This window comes from Pteropus alecto, unplaced genomic scaffold (genome assembly GCF_000325575.1).
Source record: "Pteropus alecto unplaced genomic scaffold, ASM32557v1 scaffold92, whole genome shotgun sequence".
In the NCBI taxonomy this organism is placed as follows: Eukaryota; Metazoa; Chordata; class Mammalia; order Chiroptera; family Pteropodidae; genus Pteropus; species Pteropus alecto.
Genome location: NW_006432447.1, coordinates 9,207,643 through 9,228,962, shown reverse-complemented (window position 1 = coordinate 9,228,962; position 21,320 = coordinate 9,207,643). Strand labels below are relative to the sequence as shown.

Sequence of the window (21,320 nt, the reverse complement as noted above, 5' to 3'; positions counted from 1 at the left end):
TCCTCACGCTGGGAGCGGCTCCTTGTCCCAGGCGCGCGGGGCGCTCCCGCGAACCCCGCGGGTGAGTCTCCCGCCCCGTGGAGGTAGAGGGTCTGGGGCTGTGAGAGGGTACCAGTATTACCCATTTCCAGAAACTTCCAGGTCCCAAGGGAGGGGGCGTCTGGGGATACCCTGATTGGGGTGGAGTCTCTCGGGCGCCGCCCCGCCAGCTTAAGCTGGGGGCTTTGCTTCTGGCCGAGGGGGCAGGCGCGGGATTCCGGGGCTCCCGAGGTGTTGGCGGGGCGGGGGTTCTCCCTTCTCGCCCCCTGTCTCGTCAGCGCCGCTTCTCCTCGTTTCTCTTGCAGATGCTGCTGCTAGGGGTGGTGGGAGCAGCCGTGGGACGTGTGGCCGGGAGCGGGGGTGACAGCCTGGGATTCCGGGGGCTTCTCTCCTTGTCTTCCTCCTCTCCTCTATATTCCCAGTGTGGCCGTGGCTGACACTAAAGACTTTGTAGCCACCAACCAAGTGCAGTTTCAATGGAAAATGAAGGTAAAGGCCCCTGGCAGACGGGTTACAACGCGGAGTTGAGGGTGTGGTGGTTTGCTTTTTTTTTTTTACCTTCCCCCACACCCCTTTGATTTTATTATTATCTTTTAATTGTGAAGTGTCCAAAGAATTGCTTTCTTAGGACATACAGCTTTTATTTTGGTAACATAGGACATTTTGGAAATTAAGGTTCTATGGGGTGACTGAGCTTGATTCTGCTTTCCTGACACATGTTTAGCTTGGGAAATGGAAGTGAAGTTTTTATTTCAGATAGCATTTATGTTTGTTTAAATCGCTTTTTGAATTTAATCACTCGAGAGAAAGTGGAAATGGGGAGGGAAGAAGAGGGACTGTATTTCTCTATATCTGCATATCAGTGCTTGATAGGTGGCTGGATTCATTTACAAGAAAGTGATTTTTTATTAAATGCAGGTTTGGGAAAAACTGTTTTTCGGTTCACATAACAATTCTGAATTAACGAAATATTATGAGGTGATTTCCTTTCTTAAGGTTCCTGTCCACTTTAAAACATCGTTTAGGAGGTTGACAGTGGAACCTGTTTGTCCAATGTACACTTTGGACACATTAGATTTTCATTCAGTGTTACTTGATTCCTTTGGCCTCATATAAATATTTAATGCTTTTTGTACACAGCACTGATTATTTTAAAAAAGCGTTGAACAACTCTGAATAAATAATTTTTTTCCCTTCAGAAACAACCATAGTTATTCTTTGGACTGACTTGTGACTTGTGTGTTATTTTTTTCTTCCTTTTTTTTTCCCCCCTTCAGGGCTGCAAGATGCTATAAAAGATACTTACAAATTACGATTTGTCCTCTTGTATCTTTTGGTTTTTAAAATCAGTACGGTGTCTGGTACAAAGGAGCTGCTTTCTAATTTGATTTTCCGTTGTTGAAAATGTAAGCTTGATTGTCCTAAGTAGGACTAGTGATTTTACAATAGATGTTTCTTATATGCAGTAATCTTTTCTGCTGAGACCCATGGGATAATGGAGAAATATGATGAGAGGCACGATTATATTGCTCATTTCTACTTTGGGTGGGTAATTGGTGGAAGACATTTTCTGAAATACTAAAGTGTATAACTGCAGAGGAGTTCTAATGTCTAATTGAGTCTTTAGAAACGGCATTTGAAAGCAGTTATATTTTTGCCTGGTGGAATGGAAAATCACTATTCTGAGGCTTTTCCATCTTTTTTTTTTTTTTAGTTTATATATTTAAGAAAGGCAGATCTTTTCTGCACAAAAAACAAAGAATATTAAATGCATTCATTAATATACCTATTTCTCTGTAGTCGCATCTTAAATAACATCTAAAACTCGAGTTTCTGTTTTCAGAATGTTACAGATTTAAGAGAGTAGCCTAAAGTAAGTGGATTCTTAGATGTTGCTTTTGTTTCTTGATCTCTTAGGAAAAGGAGCATGACTAATAAGCTGACTCTCATTGTCTGTTGAGGTGGGAGGGAGTGGTTGTGAGATGAGAGCATGGTGCATCCTTGTGGCTGACTGGGCCTCAAACAAGAATGATTTGGCCTCATAGTAAAATATACACTTCTTAAAAACTTGTGGGGGTTTTCTGCCTCATAATACTCAGGAGGACATTTGTGTCCGTTTCTTATTACCATAACATTTTTTTCTTTTTTCACAAACATTTTAAAGAATTTATATATAGCCTAGAAATTTTCAAGGCAATTGACCATTTTGAAATATACATGTGTTGTTATCACTTTTTTAATATTTGGTATTCTCTTTTGACATGATGTATTAGCATCTTAGGGGTATGAAACAAAAATGGATTCAAATCATTCCTTAACTACTAAAACTTGTGTGAGTTTAAGCAAATTACTTCACATTTCTGAACCTGTTTCCTCATCTATAAATTGGTATTGATAATACTTAGCTTACATAGTTAAGAGGGTTACGTGAGAAGCCCTTTATAAATTTTCTTGAGAGAGCAAGTCTAGAATTTAAGAACATGATTTGTGGAGCCAGGTAGCCCGATTTGAGTACTGGATCTCTACTTAACATAATTTGGCCTTGTGCAGATTATTAAATCTTTTTGTGCTTCATTTTTTTTCATAAAATAAGAATATTGATAGAACCTACCTTCTGAGGTTGTAAGAATTTAGAATAGTATCTGGCATATAGGAAGTACTCAATAAATGTTAACTATAAATAGCTTAGTTTAGTGCTTGCATACTAATACCACCTAGCATTAATGTTGCTGTTATGACAGTTGAATGCTGAAAGGGGAACAGGAGTGGCCAAAACACTCTGTATGAAGTTGTCATTATTAGTTAGAGATTAGTATAGAATTTCTATAGTGTATGGCTTTAGGTCTATAGAGAAAGTTGGGGCCCTACCAAGAAGCCAGGGGCCAATGTAGAAAGAAACAGGCTTGCATTTGAATCCTGATAGGTAATTTTTTCCTCCCTAAAAATCTGGTTACTACTTGGTACGTTTCTAAGCTTTTTTAGCTTCTACATTTTCTCATCAGGGATTAATACCCTCTCGGAGGGTTGATATGAAGAATAAATGAAGCCTGGTATTCGAAATGCCCAAAAGGATGGTTGACACAGTATACATGAATGAGCGATTGTTGCTATTCTCCCGAAACAGAATCCTCCAGTAGGTCTGTAGTAGATAAGTCACATCTCTAGGTATGTACGGGGTAGAATTGATAGTGGCTACCAGGAGTGTTAGCATGAAGGTTCTTAGGTAGTGTGCCATTGTTGTTGAAGGGAATGACATGTTGGTTTTTTTTTTTCAGCAACTGTGGTAATTTCTTTGGCACTTCAGTTTTAATTCTTGAGGACCGATTTCTCCCGTGGCACACTTGAATTCTTCTGAGAGCAAAGATTGATCAGTTTTTAGCCTTAGCCTCCAGGATGTTTCATGAACACTTCCTGCCAGTCACTTGAAGTATTTGAAGCGTTAATTTCCTGGAATTTCTGAGACTGGTCCTAGTCATCCATTTGTGGATTAGGATTTTATCCACATCCTGTGAAACTTCTTTTTGCTTGTTTATAACAAATCTAAACAGATACCACTTAGGAATCCGAGATACATAAGTAAAGGCTCTTTTTCTGATTAAAAAAAAAAAAAAACCTTATATGTGTTTAAACGGATAGCTTATTAGAAAAGCTATTTCTAGCTGGGAAGTTTTCAGATAGTTTCTCCTTCCCAGTATTTTTTTTTTTTTTTGGAATAAATTTGGCCTTTCTCATAGAAAAAAACAATATAAAGTTAATGCACATGAAACTCTAATAGTAGCCTTAAATGTTTCTTTGACTAATGAATAAGAATATAATGCTCTTTAAGATTTCAAGATGTGCTTAATTTAAGGTTATAGGCAGGGCTAATAGGTCTAGGATGTATTTCCCTAATCTCTTTGGATTGCATTTGAAAATGATGGTGTATTTAATTATACCTTACTTTTTTTTAAAAGTACTTCCTTATTGGAGTTTAAATTATTAATCATCTAGGATTGTCTTGAGAAAGATTGTGTTAGAATAGTTGGAGGGACTATAAGGAAAAAGGGATAAGAAACCACCTTAATTGTATTCCTTTAGGAAGCCAGGTTATAAAAATATTTTACATTTTTAGGTGTGGAAAATGTAATTTGTTTGCAGTTTTGTCAGTAAAATAATAATATTTCTAGGAAAGAGTTGAAACTAAAAGAGATTATGTATGTGACAGCATGGTATAAATGGCAGTAATTTAACCCAGAGGAAGGAAGGATGCTGTAGAGATTATTTTATCAGTAGCCTTCTGACAGTTGAATCCTAAATATTTGATTTGTCTTAATTTTTTTATCATTCACTTAATGTCAGCAGAGTTCAACTCTGTTAACTAAAGTGGTTATCAATCAAAATAGTCTCCTAGGAAACACACCTTCTGGGGCTTAAGGCTGATTTTCTTTGGAGATCTTTGTTAATCATATTGTTTCATAAGGTTGAAAGCTAGGAGCAGTGTAGTTTGTAAAGTTCACTGGGATGAATTTTAAGTTACACTGTTGTTACATGTAACATCTCAAGGTTCTCTCTTAAGGATCAGTTCAAAGGGTCCTATATATTTATTTGTTAAAAGATAAATTCTTTTTATAAAGATTTCAGGCATCATTTGTGACAAGATCGGTTTTTTTTTTTTTTACCATTTTCATATGGACAAGTGTTGGTAAAAGGCAGTAAAACAAAAACTGGTTGAGTGAGGTTAGGTTAATACTGTCATTTCATATAAGAAATGATTTGGAAAAAATATGTCAGGCTAAACTGATACATTTCCTCTAGATTTTATATGGCTGGTATTTATGTACATTTGTTTATATTTTTCCATCTTCAAGGCTTTACATTAACTATTGACAAAGGTATACATCCTAGAATTATAATTACTCAAAGTGTGTTGAATTAGATTAGTTAGGCTAAGCTTATTTGATACATTTGGAAAAGGTTTGAATGAACTGTTACAAGACTTTGGTAGATTATAGGCAGAGAAGGATAGTAATAGAAGGGATCAAAAGCATCACCTTAAGATGGCTGTATGTCAGCATCAGGTTCAGTCTCTGCTTTTTCTTTCTGCTTCAGGTATTAGAGCATGCATGAATTGGAATTATGTAATATAAAGGAATTATTTAATAACATACCAGATATTAGAGAGTGTGTGAATTGGAATGCGTGAATTGGAATGTGTGAATTATAATTCTTTGCTTAAGTAAGGCCTTTTGGCTTGGCTTTTGATCATTGCCTAAAACTGCTGACCTAAACTGTGTCTCCCAAGAGGAAATACTGCAATTTAGCATGACATAGTCTTTATTTTTTCAGAAAACTCTGGGACGTTGAAGCATCCTTATAGAAATTATTTTCATTTATTTATTTACTTAAAAATAACGTGGTATAGGTGGAATAACAGTAGGACCCTGAAACTGAATATATTTGCCACTCTTTTCTTTTGTTTGAAAATTAGCCCTTTACAGGAAAACTCAGAAATAACAACTGAAGCAGAAATATTTAGGATGTCACCCATCATACTTTTCTTGAGCATTGTTTTTTAAAACTGTGAAGTATAAATTAAAACTGTTGATTAGATTGTGAATTTCAAATACTGGATTTAAAGTTATCTTGATTGTGGTATCTTAAAGTCAAAAAGAATAAAGCATTTACTAAGAACCATTAATACAGGAGAGTTCTATTCTCTGCCTAAGGGAGAGATCAACTTTAACACATACTGGATTGCCTTTCATCTTAAATCATCTTTTCATTTTCAGTATTAACAAATTAGCCTTTGCTGTATTTTCATATATGTTATGAAAATTTGATATTTGTGCCTTTGTATACAGTTATTTCACTAGATTTTATTTGACCATCTTGTTTTAGAGTTTCCCTAGTGGAATGTTTGCTTTATCTACCTTCATCTTTGTTTATACATTGGGAGGGTCGGAAGTGCTTGTTGGTTCAAACTTTCATTGAGAATCTTCACTTCTCTATTGAGTGTCATTTCTGTATTCCTTTGAAACAGACAAAAGCAGTTCAAGGAAGGAGTGCCAGAAATAGCATGCAAGCCACTTTTTAATGGCATGCAAACTAATCTCTGCTATGGCCTTTTCTTAATGCTTATTGGGGCTGTTATTTACTGAGATTTGACATCTGGTTGTGAAAATGTCTGAGATGAGAAATTCCAGTTTCCTTCCCATTCCAGAAAAAGAGGATGTGGTCTTTACTGACTCTAGATAGCCCCCGCATCTGTAGAAGTTGGTAGTTCAGTTATGATGTGTACCCTAAATTCATTTTAGGGACCAAGAGAGATTAGTTCCTTCTGATTTCTTCTGTTAGTAGAAAAAAGGAGGGGAATTGGGCTTTGTATCTGTATTAGAATGTAGGGAATGGAGAGTAGGGATGATTGATAGGCATTTTACTCCTAGGAAAAGCCAGCAGAATTTGGGCAATTAACTAGATACAGAGAACGAAGGGAAAGGTTGGGTCAGAAGTGACTACAGGCTGTTAAGCCAGCATAAGTGGGTGAGTGGAGGTGCCACTGACTGGTTAGAGGAGTTAGCTGATGTGGGGGCTGGCTAAGGAGAGTATGTTGAAGGTCAGACTGTCAGTCATGGTATGCGTGTCTTCAGTCTGTGTATGGAGAGAGGTTTGTTTAAAAATTGAACACCATTTGAGCTGTATGTAAAACCAGTGTTCAGAGTGAGCTCTTGAGGGCAAAGATTCTCATTTTTTGTTGATTCAACTTGAACAGAGCCTGGCATGTAGCTGTTGTCCATTGAATTAAAATGGTGGCTTCACTTTAACTCTGGTTCTCAACTGGGGGCAGTTTTGCCCTCCAGGGGACATTGGGTAATGTCTAAAGATGTTTTGGTTTGTCACACCTGGGGGTAGATTCTACTGGTATTCAGTGGGTAGAGCCCAGGGATGCTGGTGAATATCCTACAATACACAAGACAGTGTCCTGGCTTCCCTCCCCCAACAAAACAAACAAACAAACAAAAAACACAAAACCCGAAAGAATTTTCTGGCCCCAAATGTCTATGGTGCCAGAGATTGAGAAAAATTGTTCTAGCCGAGGAAAGGAAGTTAATTCCTCCAAGCCTTGTTTTCCTCACTTGTAAAACTACGTCTGATTTGATAGGTTCAATAGAGTAAGATAATAGAGCTGGCATGAAAGAGCTGCTCAGGAAATGCTGATTTCCCTTTCCTTGGTTGATGAATAGATTTAGGGGAAATATTTTTGTCATTGGTCTCTTAACTTCTAATTTCGAGGCTTTACTTATTTTTCTGAGATGTGGGATGCCCAGGAGCCTGTAGTAGCTTTTGTAATCTTAACGCTTGTCTAATGGTTTGGTCAAATTGTGTTGACTCTGCTTTTGTTTGGGTTTTGAGTATTTCATGATTTGTAACCAGCAGTAGGGCAAAAATGTTGAAATCTGGATTAGAGTTTTACTTGCTCTCAGAACTTTTTGAAAGCAGTTTTACTGTGCTTTGAAATTAAAGACCTGAAATGTTCTGAGTTATTTCTCTTTGAATATGCCAGGCCTCCTGTGTATGTAATGACCTTTTTCTTTTTATCCATTTACAAAATTTCAAGTAGACTCTTCTGATGTCAGCACTCTTCCTCAGATTGATTTATTAGGGGTTTCATTAAGTGGCTTTCTTTTTCATGTCTAGTACCTTCTTACTTGTTTTGTAAAGTGTAATGTGGACATTAACACCAGCTCTTTCACTCATGTTAGTGACAAGACACTTCTGTTTTCAATTTTAACACAAGGGATCATTCCTTTGAAAATGCATTTTAATCATAGCCTAACTGTGTTTAATGTCTACTTACATGTTCATAGTTGTGTGACATTTCTATTTTTAAGGAGTCCTTTGCTTCTCTTTCCTTATAGGAAAAAAAAACCCTCATTCAGTCTCCCTGTACTTTAATTTCTCCATCTATAATATATGCTTAGTAGGTAAAGGTGCTTGAGTTTAGTGAATTATTTATTGGACCTTTACTAATGTTTCTTTTACTAATAGGTGGAATTTAGAAGTATCATCCTTCCTGATTACATGTAAACTAAGATTGAAACATTAATCAAAATAGAAAAATGAAATAACTTTTGAGGAAAACCACGTAAAATAGGAATGTATAAGTGATAATGATACAAGATGGGGTGAATTTCCCCCAGTGGGAACACAAGCCCCTACTCCTGCTGAGAGAGGGGGGTCCTTGACTCTGTGCGGGAAAGAATTCAAGAGTATACAGAGTTAAAGACAAAGGAAAGTTTATTAGAGAAGGAGTAATGCTCCATAGAGCATTATTTACTCCTCTCAGAGTAAAAGAATGAGACTGTTTGAGGAATTGGGTTTTATATCTGTTTCTTAGTCTCTATGAAAAATTACTGATTATAGGGAGTAAAGAATTGAATGAATGGTTGGGTTTATCTTTTAACTTGCACAGTGTACAACTTAAAGTCTTTGTTTTCCTGTTTTCCTTTCATGATATGGATAATAGGAATCTTCCTTTGTTTTATAGGCTCCTTGTGGTCTGGCCTTTAGGCTGATCAACCAGGTTTTGAGTCTAGCAGCATGTAGCAGGTTCTGAATACAGCCTGGTTTAACATTTAGTCAATTTGTGTAGTTCTTATGCTTCTTCTTTATATTAATAATAGAGTACATTTTGTGGTAGCAAAGAAGTTATCATTCATCTTAAACCTGTAGGATTCAAAGTTGGTAGCTTTTGATATTAAATTATATCTGTCTGACCACAAATTACTTTAAAGGGTTTTCATGGCTCTCTTTGTACCTCTCTATACCCTTTTAGGTCAGTTAAGTACAGAGTGTGAAGGATGCCACAGTTGTGTCTTTGATTTCATAAGGTTTTGGTTTGCCATAGTCAGTAAAATTAAGCACACCAGTTAACTGCTGTATGAAATGAATACTATCGGCATAGGGAATAACTAAGAGAAGCAATGAAGAAATGTACCATTTGTTTCTACAGTTGAATTACTGGCTAGTCCATAGATTTCAAGGAAATTGATACCATTAACAAAGGAGGATCACAGTCTTTGAAGTAATTTTCTTTTACTTTGATATTTCTAATAAAATAATTGTTGCTAGCTGAAGGCTGTAAAAATAGCATATTTTTAAAAATATGTAGATCATAATCTCCCCATCTTTGTACCAAATTTCTGTCAGGACTTGAAATAATTTATGCAAATTGATATATCAATAAATGAAGTATTATGCCTACCTTTTAACATGATCAAAAAAAAAAAGTCAAAATCTTTTCTGCTGTAATTGTTTAACTGTTGTTAAAATGTTGTTTAACAGTTGTTAAAGTGTTTGTTTTTTAACTTCCTTTGAATTAACGATTTGCTTTACTTTCAGTGGTTTTTCTAAAATCTTTTAAACTTTTTAATTGAAATAATTTTAGACTTACATCAAGGTTCAAAATAAGTATAAAGAATTCCCATATACCCTTTATCATTTCCCCTAATTTGATCATAAATAATGATCAAAACCAAGAAATTCAAATTTATAAACGTCCTGTTCTGGTCCAGGATCCAATTCAACATTACACCTTCCATTTAGATATCATATCTTCTTAGTCTTTTCCCATCTGTTAAGTTCTTCATTTTTTTTAATCTTTTACGATCTTGAAACTTCTGAAGAGTACTGCTCAGTTACTTTTTTAGAGTGTCCCTCAATTAGATTTGCTTGATATTTATGTACTCATGATTAGTGTGTCTTATGATTGATTTTGTTAACTGATTACTGAATAAAATGATGTCTTTCAGTTTTTCCATTGTAAACTTACTGTTTTTTTCCTTTGTAATTAATAATAAATGTAAATTTTCTTTTGTCATGTAATAATTCCTTTGAATTAATACCTTCCTCTGGGGGGAGGTACTTTGAAAATGAAAACATTTTCATTCTCAGCACAGGCCAATTTTTCATCTATCAGTGATTCTTACTGGCAGTACTTACTACTGTGTTTGCTTAGTGATGGTTTTATTTCTCTCATTCCTTCTATATTAATTGGAATTCTGCTCTTAAGGAAAAACTGCCCCCTTTCCTCTGTTCATTAATTGTCCAATTATTTATGAATTTACTGTGTGGGTTAAAAATCTAATATTTCCTCAAATTGTTCCAGCTTTGGTCATTGAGAGCACTTTGAAATTTGTTCTTGTGCCATTTCTACAATGTCCCCATGATTTCGCGAGTACTAATTTACTTTCTGGTACCACAGATGTTCCAGCTGTATCTCATAGTTTTCCTTTTGCACCAGGCACAGAATCAACCATTTCTGCAAAGGAGGCTGGTTCATTTTTTTGGAGAACAGTATCTAGAAACCAAGATCTGCATGCTAGGTGTGCCCAATACTATTGGGGTGTCATTGTTTCTAGTTATCTTGATAGATACAGCTAGCAAATATATGTATAGTAATATACATACACATAGGTTTTAATTTCCCTGTCTATCTATCATCTATCAAAAACCATGAGATCATACTGATACTACCAGTTCCAATCCCAGGGTTCATTCTGGCTTTTTTCCCCCAGCCCCTATTCTTTTTCCTTTCCTTATTACTTCCTCTTCCAAAGGTGAGAAACTTGGTTCTCATCCACAAAGTATTTACTTATTTGTTCAGTCTTAGTGCACACACACAGTAGTTTCAGAATTGCTAACCTGTGTTCCCCTGTGAGAAACACATCTTAAAACTATAGTGCAATATTTGTCTGTAGCTTTACAGTACACAGTCAAAATTTATTTTCCAAAGTTACTTAGGTTAATTCTTTTATTCCCTATCTACTTCCATATGGTTGTGTTACTCATTTGTAATACAATTAGTTTCATTAACTGTATTCTGTTTTTTAGATTCTTCCCACATCCTAATTGATTTTAATGTCTTAAAATCTTTTTGAAGTAAATGGTTACTCTGTCCCTCCTCCATATATCTGTAATGAAGATCTGTTCTTAAAAGGACTGGATTTGCTTCAAGTTAGGTACAGCTATTATTGCTTTGGCTGTTAGCAGTTTGTTTGAAAGAAGCTGTGCTCTGGTGATCATTCCATTGGGCTTGCTTGCCTGGTTCCTTAGTTACAGCTCTCATTTCTACATTTTCTGCACTTGGGAATATATTCCATCTTTGGTCCCATAACTGTATGGGCTTGAAATAACTAAATCTTCTTTATTCTGGATGTATAATTTTAGACCCAAAGTTACCTACAGACTGAATACTAATTCTCTTACTGCTGGGGTAAATTATGAATGATATTTTGCAGATCTTATTCTTTACTGTTTTTTCAAAATGTAATTTACATGCTATAAAATTTGCCATTTTAAAGTGTACAGTTCAGTGGTTTTTAGTATATTCACAAGGTTATGTGCATCGATCTAATTCCAGAACATATCCACCACCCCAAAAAGAAACACCTTACTCATCAGCTCTTTGAAAATAATGAGCAGGTTTTTATTTTTTAAAAAATTATTTAAAATGGCAAGGTAATTTAAAAAAATTATACTACTCTTTAGGAATAAGAGATTTTATTTTTGTCAAGTTGATTATTTTGTTTAGACATTGATTCAGTTCCTTGCTGTACTACTTACTTATTTGGTTGGTTTCTTTTTACCTTGGGCAAATTACTTCTTCATCCTTTAATTTCCTCATCTGTAAAATTGGAGAATAATAATACCCCTTTCAGAGAGTTTTCCGAGGACTGAATGAGGCAAGAGAAATAAAGCACTCAGCATCAGTACTGTCATTTAGCAGGTGAAAAATATAAATCTCCTCTTTCTCTTACCACCACCAGTCCTTTTCCTATTATACCTTTTTCGACTATCTACTGTAATAACCTTTATAAACTACAAGTATGCTAAATCAGGACGTTTTTAAAAATTTAGACTTTTTTAACACAAAGCTTCAAAATTACAAAAATATCGTATTTCTTGCAGATCCTTTAAAGACAAATAATTCATTTTTTAAAATGAAAGTGCCCTGTGAAAGTTTCGTAGCTAGACATTTTTGCCCTTTATAGTTTAAGGCTAAAGCTATATATTTTACAACTAAAAATTCATTCAAATTACTGATTCATGCCAAATTAGTTTTGGCCACTTTGGGTTCAATGGTATTATTTTGAGGTATCTATGATTATACCTTAATAAAAGGATTAGAGGTTGAAGCAAGGAATTAAAAATATACATGTGAGTTACTGATGAAATGGTGGTAAATTGCTTGTTATGCAAATAGATGCTGAGGAATGAGGAACTTGCTTGATTTGTTAAGTCTAATCCTTGGGTAATGCAGTATTTCAGAAGAATGTGTTTACAGTGCCTTTTCCTTTCCAGGTCAGCATTTCTTTGGTAGGGCTGAACAGTGATCCTAAGCTGATGAGACCCACCCATTTTGAGACACTTGCCAGCTTCTGCTTTGCTCAGTGCCAGCAGTCTGATCCTTGGAGAGCTTTATCAGGGACAGATTGACTTTTCCTGCTTGCATGGCTGCTACATTTGCTAGTAAAATATCGTGTCTGGCAATTGGAAACCTTAATCTCAGCACTTTCAAAGGTGAAATACATGGACTTGCCTCGTCCTTGTAGATTATAGACCAATTCATAAATGGTTAAATTTTTTTCTCATTAGTTCTGTCATCTTTTTGTATTTTAAGTAAAAGAGCATTTAAAAGGCATAAGTATGTCTCAGGATAACAGTATTCTGTTGCTATGTAATGGTCTAGTAAGACAGAAAATCCCACTTTTTTATAATAGGACTTTCAATGCTGGATGTTATTAAGAACTTTGCAGATGGTACCAAGATGACAAAAACAAGGTCATACCTTTGTGATAATGTAGAGTAGGGGTGAGGCAAATGTATAAATGTTATACCATTAGCGTTACGTTTGGGGAAGGGAACCAGTATTTAAGTACCCAACCACGAGCAACCCAACCATTTTTATAAATGGTGTTTCTTTTAGTTCTTGTTGAAGTTGAAATAGGTATTATCCCAGTTTTCCACTGAAGAAAAAGACAGAGAAGTTGTAATTTGTTCTGGGTTACACAGACAGAAAGACATAGAATTGAGATCTAGAACTTGACTAGAGCAGTGGTTCTCAAAGTGTGGTCCTGGACCAGCAGCATCAATATTCCCTGAGAACTTGTAGAAATGCACTTTTTAGAACCTACCCCAGACCTGTTGATATAGAAACTTTGAGGTCAGAGTCCAGTAACCAGTTTTAACAAATCCTCTAGGTCAGTGGTCCCCGACCTTTTTGGCACCAGGGACCAGGGCTCCTTATGAGAATCTAATGCTTGATAATCTGAGGTGGGGCTGGGGCAGAGATGCCAGTGCTGGGGAGCAGCTGCAAATACAGATGAAGTTTCGCTCACTGGACCACTGCTTACCTCTTGCTGTGTGGCCCAGTTTCTAACAGGCCACAGACTGATACTGGTCCGTGGCCCAGGGGTTGGGGACCCCTGCTCTAGGCGATCTTGATGCTTACTGGTAAGTTTGAGAATGACTGTACTGGAACATTTAAATTCTCTTTCCTTGCTCCCCTTCTTAAAGCTGTAAAATTCTTTGTTTGAATTTTAGCTTTTTTTTTCTTTTGCCCCTTAAGCCAAAACATGAAATACATAAAATCAAAGTTGTTGTATTTGAAGTTGGAGTTAGGCCTGGGACATTCTCCTGTCTTCCTACCTCTGAAGAGAATATTTGGCATGATACCTGCTGCACTATACAATTTTCCCACCCAGTTGAACATGGTGTGTGGATGTTAGTGGACTTATACAGCCTTAGAGAAAAATACTGGTTCCCTTGTTCTCAAAAGATCAGTTAAAGAAACTTGGAGTCATTTGATCATCTTTGGGACCAAAATTTGCTAATTCTTCTAATGATAGTGTCATGGTCTTTTCTTCAAATATGGCTTGCAGATAGGTGCCAAGAGTGTAAATTGTACCTTTTATCTGGAGTGTGTCTTATGCATGTAAACTTCTCTATGTCAGTAATTACAGCCATAGCTAGATGTAATTACTTAGTGTTATTCACTTACAGCTTTAAGCAACAAGCAGTTGTTTCTTAAATTTAGTGGGTTTACCTGATTTCTGTAAATCTTTATGAACCTGCATGCAGTTCTCTACTTGGAACTGCTCTCTTCAGTATTGTCTTGTTGGAACTACTATGTCACTGTTATTGTTTTCTTCTGCCTTCTTCACATTTATATAATGACATTGTATGGTTTGACTTTTAGAGTTTCAGGATAACCTTGCTTTCATATGCTGTGGCTGTTAAACAACTGTGGAGAGGTGGCTGGTTCATTCAAGTTTAATATCTAGCATACTTGATTTTTTTGAGATATTAGATGTCTTTCTGATTACTTGCTAGAGAAACTTGGAAAACTTTAATTGATAAGAGTTTGCCTGAAAACTTTTAATAACCCTTATTTAATATTCCTGAACTATGCAGAGATGAAGTATTTTCATTTTTTCCCCATAGTTTGACTTCTGGTGGATAATATGGGCTACCTTTGTAGACTTGCTTTTTAAATTCTGACTTCTGTCCATGGCTGAATGAAGTGATGGAATTTGTAAAACTAATTTTTCTCCAGGAATAGTTTCTAAACCTATGGTGGTGGCTCATTTTAGAAGGTATTTACCTTTTAAAAGTAAAATACTCTAATATTTGCATTTAATCTAACCATGCCTTTCAGCCCCATTCTCTAGGTCAGCGATTGTCAACTTTAGCTGCATATTAGACTTTCCCTGGGGAGCTTTTAAAAATAAATGTTTTGTTCTACACCAGATCTAATGATTCACATTCTCTAAGGATGGTGCCTGGACACTTGGACTAAAACAAAAAAGACCCTTGTCTTAATCTGTTCTGGTTGCTATAACAGATTATTATAGACTGGGTGGCTTAAACAACAGACATTTATTTCTCACAGTTATGGAGGCCTGGGGAGTCTAAGATCAAGGGACTTTTCTAGTTTGATTCCTGGTGAGGGCCCTCTTCCTGTCTTGCAGATGGCGATTTTTTTTTTTGCTGTATTCTTACACGATGAAGAGAGAGTACAGGGTCTCTCTGTTGTCTCTTATAAGGGCACCAATCCCATCATGAGGTTTCCACCTTCGTGACCTAATTACCTTCAAAGGCCTCATGTCTAAATACCATTACATTGGGGTTTAGGACTTCAGCATATGAATTTGGGGAGGGAGAGACAATTCAGTTCACAGCAAGTCCCATGTAATTGTGATTTGTATCAGAATTAGAAACTGATGTGTAATAGTGCTTAGACACAAAAATAACAGTGAATCACATACGAATCTTGGTAAAATGCAAATTTAGGGTTCAGTAGCTTCAGTATGCAATGAGGCCTGATGCATGTAGGAACCATATTTAACTGAATTATTCATACGGCCTAAAGATAAGAAAGTTTCTGTAGTTTTTAAATGCACCCAATTAAAAACTCTCAGCTTGTCTTATTGTCCAGGTAGATCTGGTTTTTTTAGTAGAGGTAGAGATGCATAATGAACTAGTTATTTCATTCTAGCCAGAGTGGCCTAGTCACATGCAAATTAGATTTCCATTGTCTTGGGTTTTACTAGTGTTCATCTCGATTTGGAACAGTTGGCATATCTTAGCCATTCTTCATGTCTTAGCTCAGAGAAGTTTTCCAAGAATACTGAAGGCTGTAACAGTCTTTCCCTCCTCTGAATTTTCAGACTTAACTTACCTGCTTTTGTGGTAATTTACCTTATGGCAGCTCTTATATGTTTGTATTTTGGTATGACTTGGCTCTCCAAACTGAATTATTCATCTCTCCAGGGTCTAGACTATGGAGTATGTGGTTGTGTGTATGGTCTGTTATTTAGTAAATGCTAATTGGTTGTATAAATTCAAAGTGTGTAGAGCTAATAAATGTCATTATTTGAAATAAATTTAAAGAAACTAATAGGAAATTAAGGTATGGTTAAACCCAGAGTATTTTTAAGTCCAAGTAGGAAATAAGTAAGTAGTATTTGAAACCTGGGATCACAGACAGTAGACTTCTAACTATAATAACATGAGAAAGACAGCATACCTTAAGATGGTTTATTTTCAGATGATTAAGATGGTTACCTTCAACTCTCAAAATCAAAGCATTACTAAATCATTCAGGTTATTTTTCAGCTGAAAACACTCTTATTTAACTAGAAAAAATTAAATGTTTGCATAATAGCATAATAATAACATATACTAGCTGCAAAATTTTCCCATAGTGGCTGCAGTTTTTGACAATTCCACCAGCAGTGTATGAATTTTCTGGTTTCTTTGCATTCTCTTCAACACGTGTGACAGTCTTTTTAATTTTAGCCATCCTACTAGATGTGAAGTGCTATCTCATTGTGGTTTTGATATGTGTTTTCCTTGTGGCTAATGATGTTGAGGATCTTCTCATGTGCTTATTAGTCATATATATATCTTCTTCGTAGGAATATATATTGAGAAATTTTACTCATTTTTTAATTGAGTTATTTGTCCTTTTATTATTGAATTCTAAGTTTATAGGACAATTCCCTTATCAAGAAATGACTTGCAGATGTTTTCTGCCATTCTGTGGGTTGTCTTTTTCAATTTCCTGGTGTCCTTCGTATCAAAAGTTCTAAATTTTGATAATGTTCAATCTTTTTTTTCTTTTGTTTCTTGTGTTTTTAGTGTCATTTCTAGGAAATTGTGGTCAAGATTTAAGCCCATGTTTTCTTCTAAGAGTTTTATAGTTTAAGCTCTTAAATTTAGGTCTTTGATCCGTTTTGAGTTAATTTTTATATATAGTGTGAGGGAGGGATCCAACTGTATTTTTTTATGTGTGGTACCCAGTTGTCCCAGCACCATTTGTTGAATTGAAGAGAGTCTTCAAGTATTCTTTACCATGGTGAATAGCATTACTATTTAGCATGTAAGACAAGCTAGAAATCTAGTGTAATTCTTGATATATGTATCTAATTCATCATTATGTTGTCATTTTTACCTCTACTATTCCTGCACCCCACCATCCTTGTCCAAAATACATTATCTTTCATTTAGACTTATATAATAGTGTCCAAACTGGTATATTCTCACCACTCTTACCATTTCCAACTTGGGCCCCTGCCTTTTTCTTAAGACCATAGTTCAAAGCCTTTCTGCTCACCCGGCCCCCCACTCCGGATCTAGACAAGATAATATGACCCATAGGGCCCTGTAAGATCACTACCTATTACTTTAGGCTATTTTTGCTTTTTATGTCCTCTTCATTTCTTTAATCTAGGTACTTCTCAAAAAATATTTTCATATGCTCTCTCTACCACAGCTACTAACATGCCTACATCTTAACTATATTACTCTATCTTCCCACCCGTAACTATGGATGGATTTTCCATTTCCTTATTTAAGGCCAGCCCTTCTATAAATTCTCCAGATTCCATTCCCTCTCATTTAGTCAAGAACATTGCTTTATCAGTTGTCCTTTTTCTCTTCTGCATTATCAGTTTTTCCTCTACAGATCATTTTAATCAATATGTAAACATGTTGTTTTTCTTTGCTCTTAAAAAAAAACCAAAACAACTTGACTCACCTCTACTTTTCATCTTGGCTGTAATCCCATTTCCCTATTCCTGCTTACAGCAGAATTGGAAAGAATTATCTGTGCTTTTTGTCTCTAACTTCTCTTTTGCTGTTGTCTTTGAAGCCACTTTTATGTGATTTTTGGTCCCCACCACTCCATTGAAATTGCTCTCTTCATTTATCTCCGTGTCGCCAAGTCCAGTGGTCAGTTGTCAGTCCTCATTCTTAACTTTTCAGTAACATTTGGCTCAGCCATATACACCCTCCTCGAAATACTTGCTTCACTCAGCTTCTCTTTTGGTTTTCCTTTACCTCACTGGTTGCTTGTTCTTGATCTCTTTTAGCTACTGCTCATCTCTGATTTCTCTGTGTTGAGAGAATGCCCAAGGGACAGCCCACAGACATCTTCCTTTTCTTTTGTGCTGGTGTATGTTTATTCTCAGATTTAGTACTATTTATATGCTTATGACTACTCACTCTTATATATCCAGCTTGGATCTCTCCTGTGTATGTGCACACTCACCTACCTCCTGGACTTTTCTGTCCAGATGTCTAATAGTAGCTAGTTCCTTTGCTTCTTTCAGGTCTCTTTGCCCAAATTTCACCTTAATGGAGAGGTCTTCCCTGACCTCCCTATATAAAATGAAGAAACTGCTCCCCTACTTATTCTTCTTAATTGTTTTCTAGAGCATTTATTGCATACCACTTTATTATAGTCTTTTGTTTCCTATTGGTGTGTGGCTCTATGAGGCTAAATTTCTTGCCTCTCTGGTCACTTCTGTGTTCCTAGTACCAAGAACAGTGTCTGGCACATAGTAAACATTGATTATGTGTCGAAGGGTTGAATGAATAAGTGAATAAATGCTGGCCTTTGTTTAGAACTTCATTCTCTCCATGTGCCCCCCCTTCCTTGAGAACTTTGCACATTCAGTTCCTTCTGTTCTTCCATTCCTTCCTTTAGGCAGTTTCTTGTCTTTGACTTGTATAAGCATCACTTCCTCATCAGAACTTTACTCATTGTAAGTTCTCATGTTCATGGACTTCTCCTTCATAGTAGTGATCATTTGTAGTTTTCCATTTATTTGCACTATCTTTGATAATCTGTCTCTCCCCAACCCCCTACTCCAGGGTATTTTTGCTTATTGTTAAATCTTAAGGTCCTAGCACAGTCATATTCTCAATAAATGCAGTGTTTGTTGAAAGACTGAATGAACAAATTAAAATACTCTTATAAGCCATATAACTAATGATCCATTTGAGCTAGTAAATCTCTATGACACTTGCTTTAAAAGAAAATAGGATTAAAATTAATAATTTCCATAATTTTAAGTTAATATAGAATATAGCAAGCATAATTATAGTTGACATCACTGCTTTTGGTCAAGAATTTACTGTGCTGTATGTAGCCTCCCTCCATTGTGGGAGAAATTCCTTCTCTTTTGAGCCCATAGGATCCTCCTTGAAGGATTTTATATATAAGATGTGTTCCAACATAGACCCTATTTACTAGCTACTAAAGGATTACTTTACAAAGATTTTATAAATAAGGCTCTTGTACTGCATTTTGGGTGTTAGAGGTGGCAATTTCCAATATATTAATGATAAGAAAAGTATACCTTAGAAAATTTATTGCAAATCTAGCTTTTCTAACCTTGATTAGTAATTCAGTTCTATATTGAGCTTATTGTACTATTGAATATGGACATATAAATATTAAATAGTTTTGGGAGAAAATAACTATTTGAGTACTTACTACTCGTGGGCCAAATGCTATATTAATGGATGTAATTCTCACATAACTTTAGGCACTATTTATCTACATTTTATACATGAAGAAACAAGTACAGGAATCTTAGATATAAAAGGTTTTCTTAATCTCATTGTCAGTGCAGGCAACAAAAACATGTTTGATCCTACTTAATTTTGTTTTAGGATCTCACAGGATAAAATATTGTCAGACTGGTTAGGTCTCATTGCTTTAAGAGTCAAAAGTCATTTCTAGGAGAATTTTCTCCAGTGTTTAATTTAGAGATGGTTCAATGAAGACTTTCCTCTGTTCTACTTTGTTTTATAAATTTGAAATAAGGGAATTCAGTGGCTCTCAAATGGGTATACAATTTCCATGAAATTTCCATTTTTTCTCTAACATTTAAAATTTCTTAATTATGTAAAAATGTTAGGCTATAAAATAATTCCAAGACTTCATTTTGCATGAAAGAAAGGTAGTTTGTCTCCAGTTTCCTCAGAATTTTTACTCATTAATATCTTCTCATTAAAAGTGGAAAAATACATCTCTTTTCTTTAAGGCACTTAAACAGTCAACAATGACTTTTTAATAAATGAGATGAAAAACACATAGTATTTGATTGTTCCAGGACTCGGTCACATTGAGGAAATACTGTTTTTTTTCCCCCTCACAACTATTTACCATGTTTTAGAGTAAGTATAAAGATATTTTTATGGATATAGGCCTCTATACTGATACTTTAATAATAATAGAAACTTAAATTATTTTTCTTCGATCTCATTTGTTGTCTTAAAGAAGTTGCCTCAAAAAATTTTTAGGGAAATATTTTATCCTAAAAACGTTGATTATCCAAGGTTGAAAATGTTTTACCTTAAAGCTTAAAGTCTTGTGTCTTGGCAGTAAGATGATTATTTCAGTTTCAGTATTATTTTAATTAGTGGATGTGTGGCAACTGAAATATTTTCTTCTTTGAAGTTTCAGTGGGAAGCTTTTTGTTTCCTTTTTCCCTACTTACTCAAAACTTTGTCTATAAAGAATCTCACCTTAGGACCTAAGATAAGTCCAGATTGCAGATTTCTAGAAGTGTGTTAAACACTTTTCTGTAGATACTTGCTTATGAAGCTGCATCAAGTAGGTACCATGGTTACCATCATCTCTGTGACTTACTCTGCTTGTCTGGTCTCTTGTTTTTTTGTTGTAACTCCAGTTTGAGAATAGGTTTTTAAGTCTGAATTGCTGTCATGGGTGCTTCGGTATAGTAGCTAGGTGTTCTTTTTGGATAGTTAAGAAATGAGCTGACCAGCAGAAGTAATTAAAATGGGGAAAGCTTAGCTATTCCTTGTGCTTTGTGTTAAACATGAGTTTAGAGGATTATGACTACATGTAATCATCAGGATCTGCTAGACAGGACATCTGTTTTACTTTTTACTCGTTACATTGCTGTAGAAATAGCATCTTTTAAATTTAATGTGAAAATTGTTTTGTGTTCTAGCTGGCACTGGTAGCCTAATATTTGCAATGTGCTTTCTGGAAAGAACAGCACATGGTTAGTATAAAATTATCTTATTAGTACTGGATACTCATTATTAGACTGAAAATATTTATTTTCTAACTGTAGAAAATAAGTTTCTGTGAACTTTAAGATTTTCATTTATTCTAGACTGCATTAGAATTGTTTGCTATATTCAAATATTTTTCCTTTGTTTTTATTTCCTAGGTTGCACGTTTTCAAAAAATTCCTAATGGTGAAAATGAGACAATGATTCCTGTACTGACATCAAAAAAAGCAAGTGAATTACCAGTCAGTGAGGTTGCAAGCATTCTCCAAGTAAGTGCTTGATAGGGAGGAAAGAATTAGATAGTAAAATGAGTTTACTTAGACTGTATGACTAAGCGCTGTCCAAAAGAATTTCTGTGATGACAGAGATATTCTGTTCTGTCCAATACAGTAACCACTAGTTAAGCA

At 35.4% G+C, this 21,320-nt stretch overlaps 1 protein-coding gene across 1 annotated transcript in view; it reads left to right on the top strand.

Annotated features, from left to right (window-relative positions):
- Window positions 1-6: 6 nt before the first annotated feature.
- LOC112475948 (calcium-transporting ATPase type 2C member 1-like) overlaps window positions 7-21,320 on the top strand; it is a 35,302-nt gene continuing 13,988 nt past the window's right edge. The window contains exons 1-2 of the mRNA XM_025043603.1: window positions 7-61; window positions 21,072-21,182. Coding sequence (XP_024899371.1) covers window positions 21,114-21,182 — 69 coding nt within the window. The 5' untranslated portion in view covers window positions 7-61; window positions 21,072-21,113. The remainder of the gene's footprint in view (window positions 62-21,071; window positions 21,183-21,320) is intronic.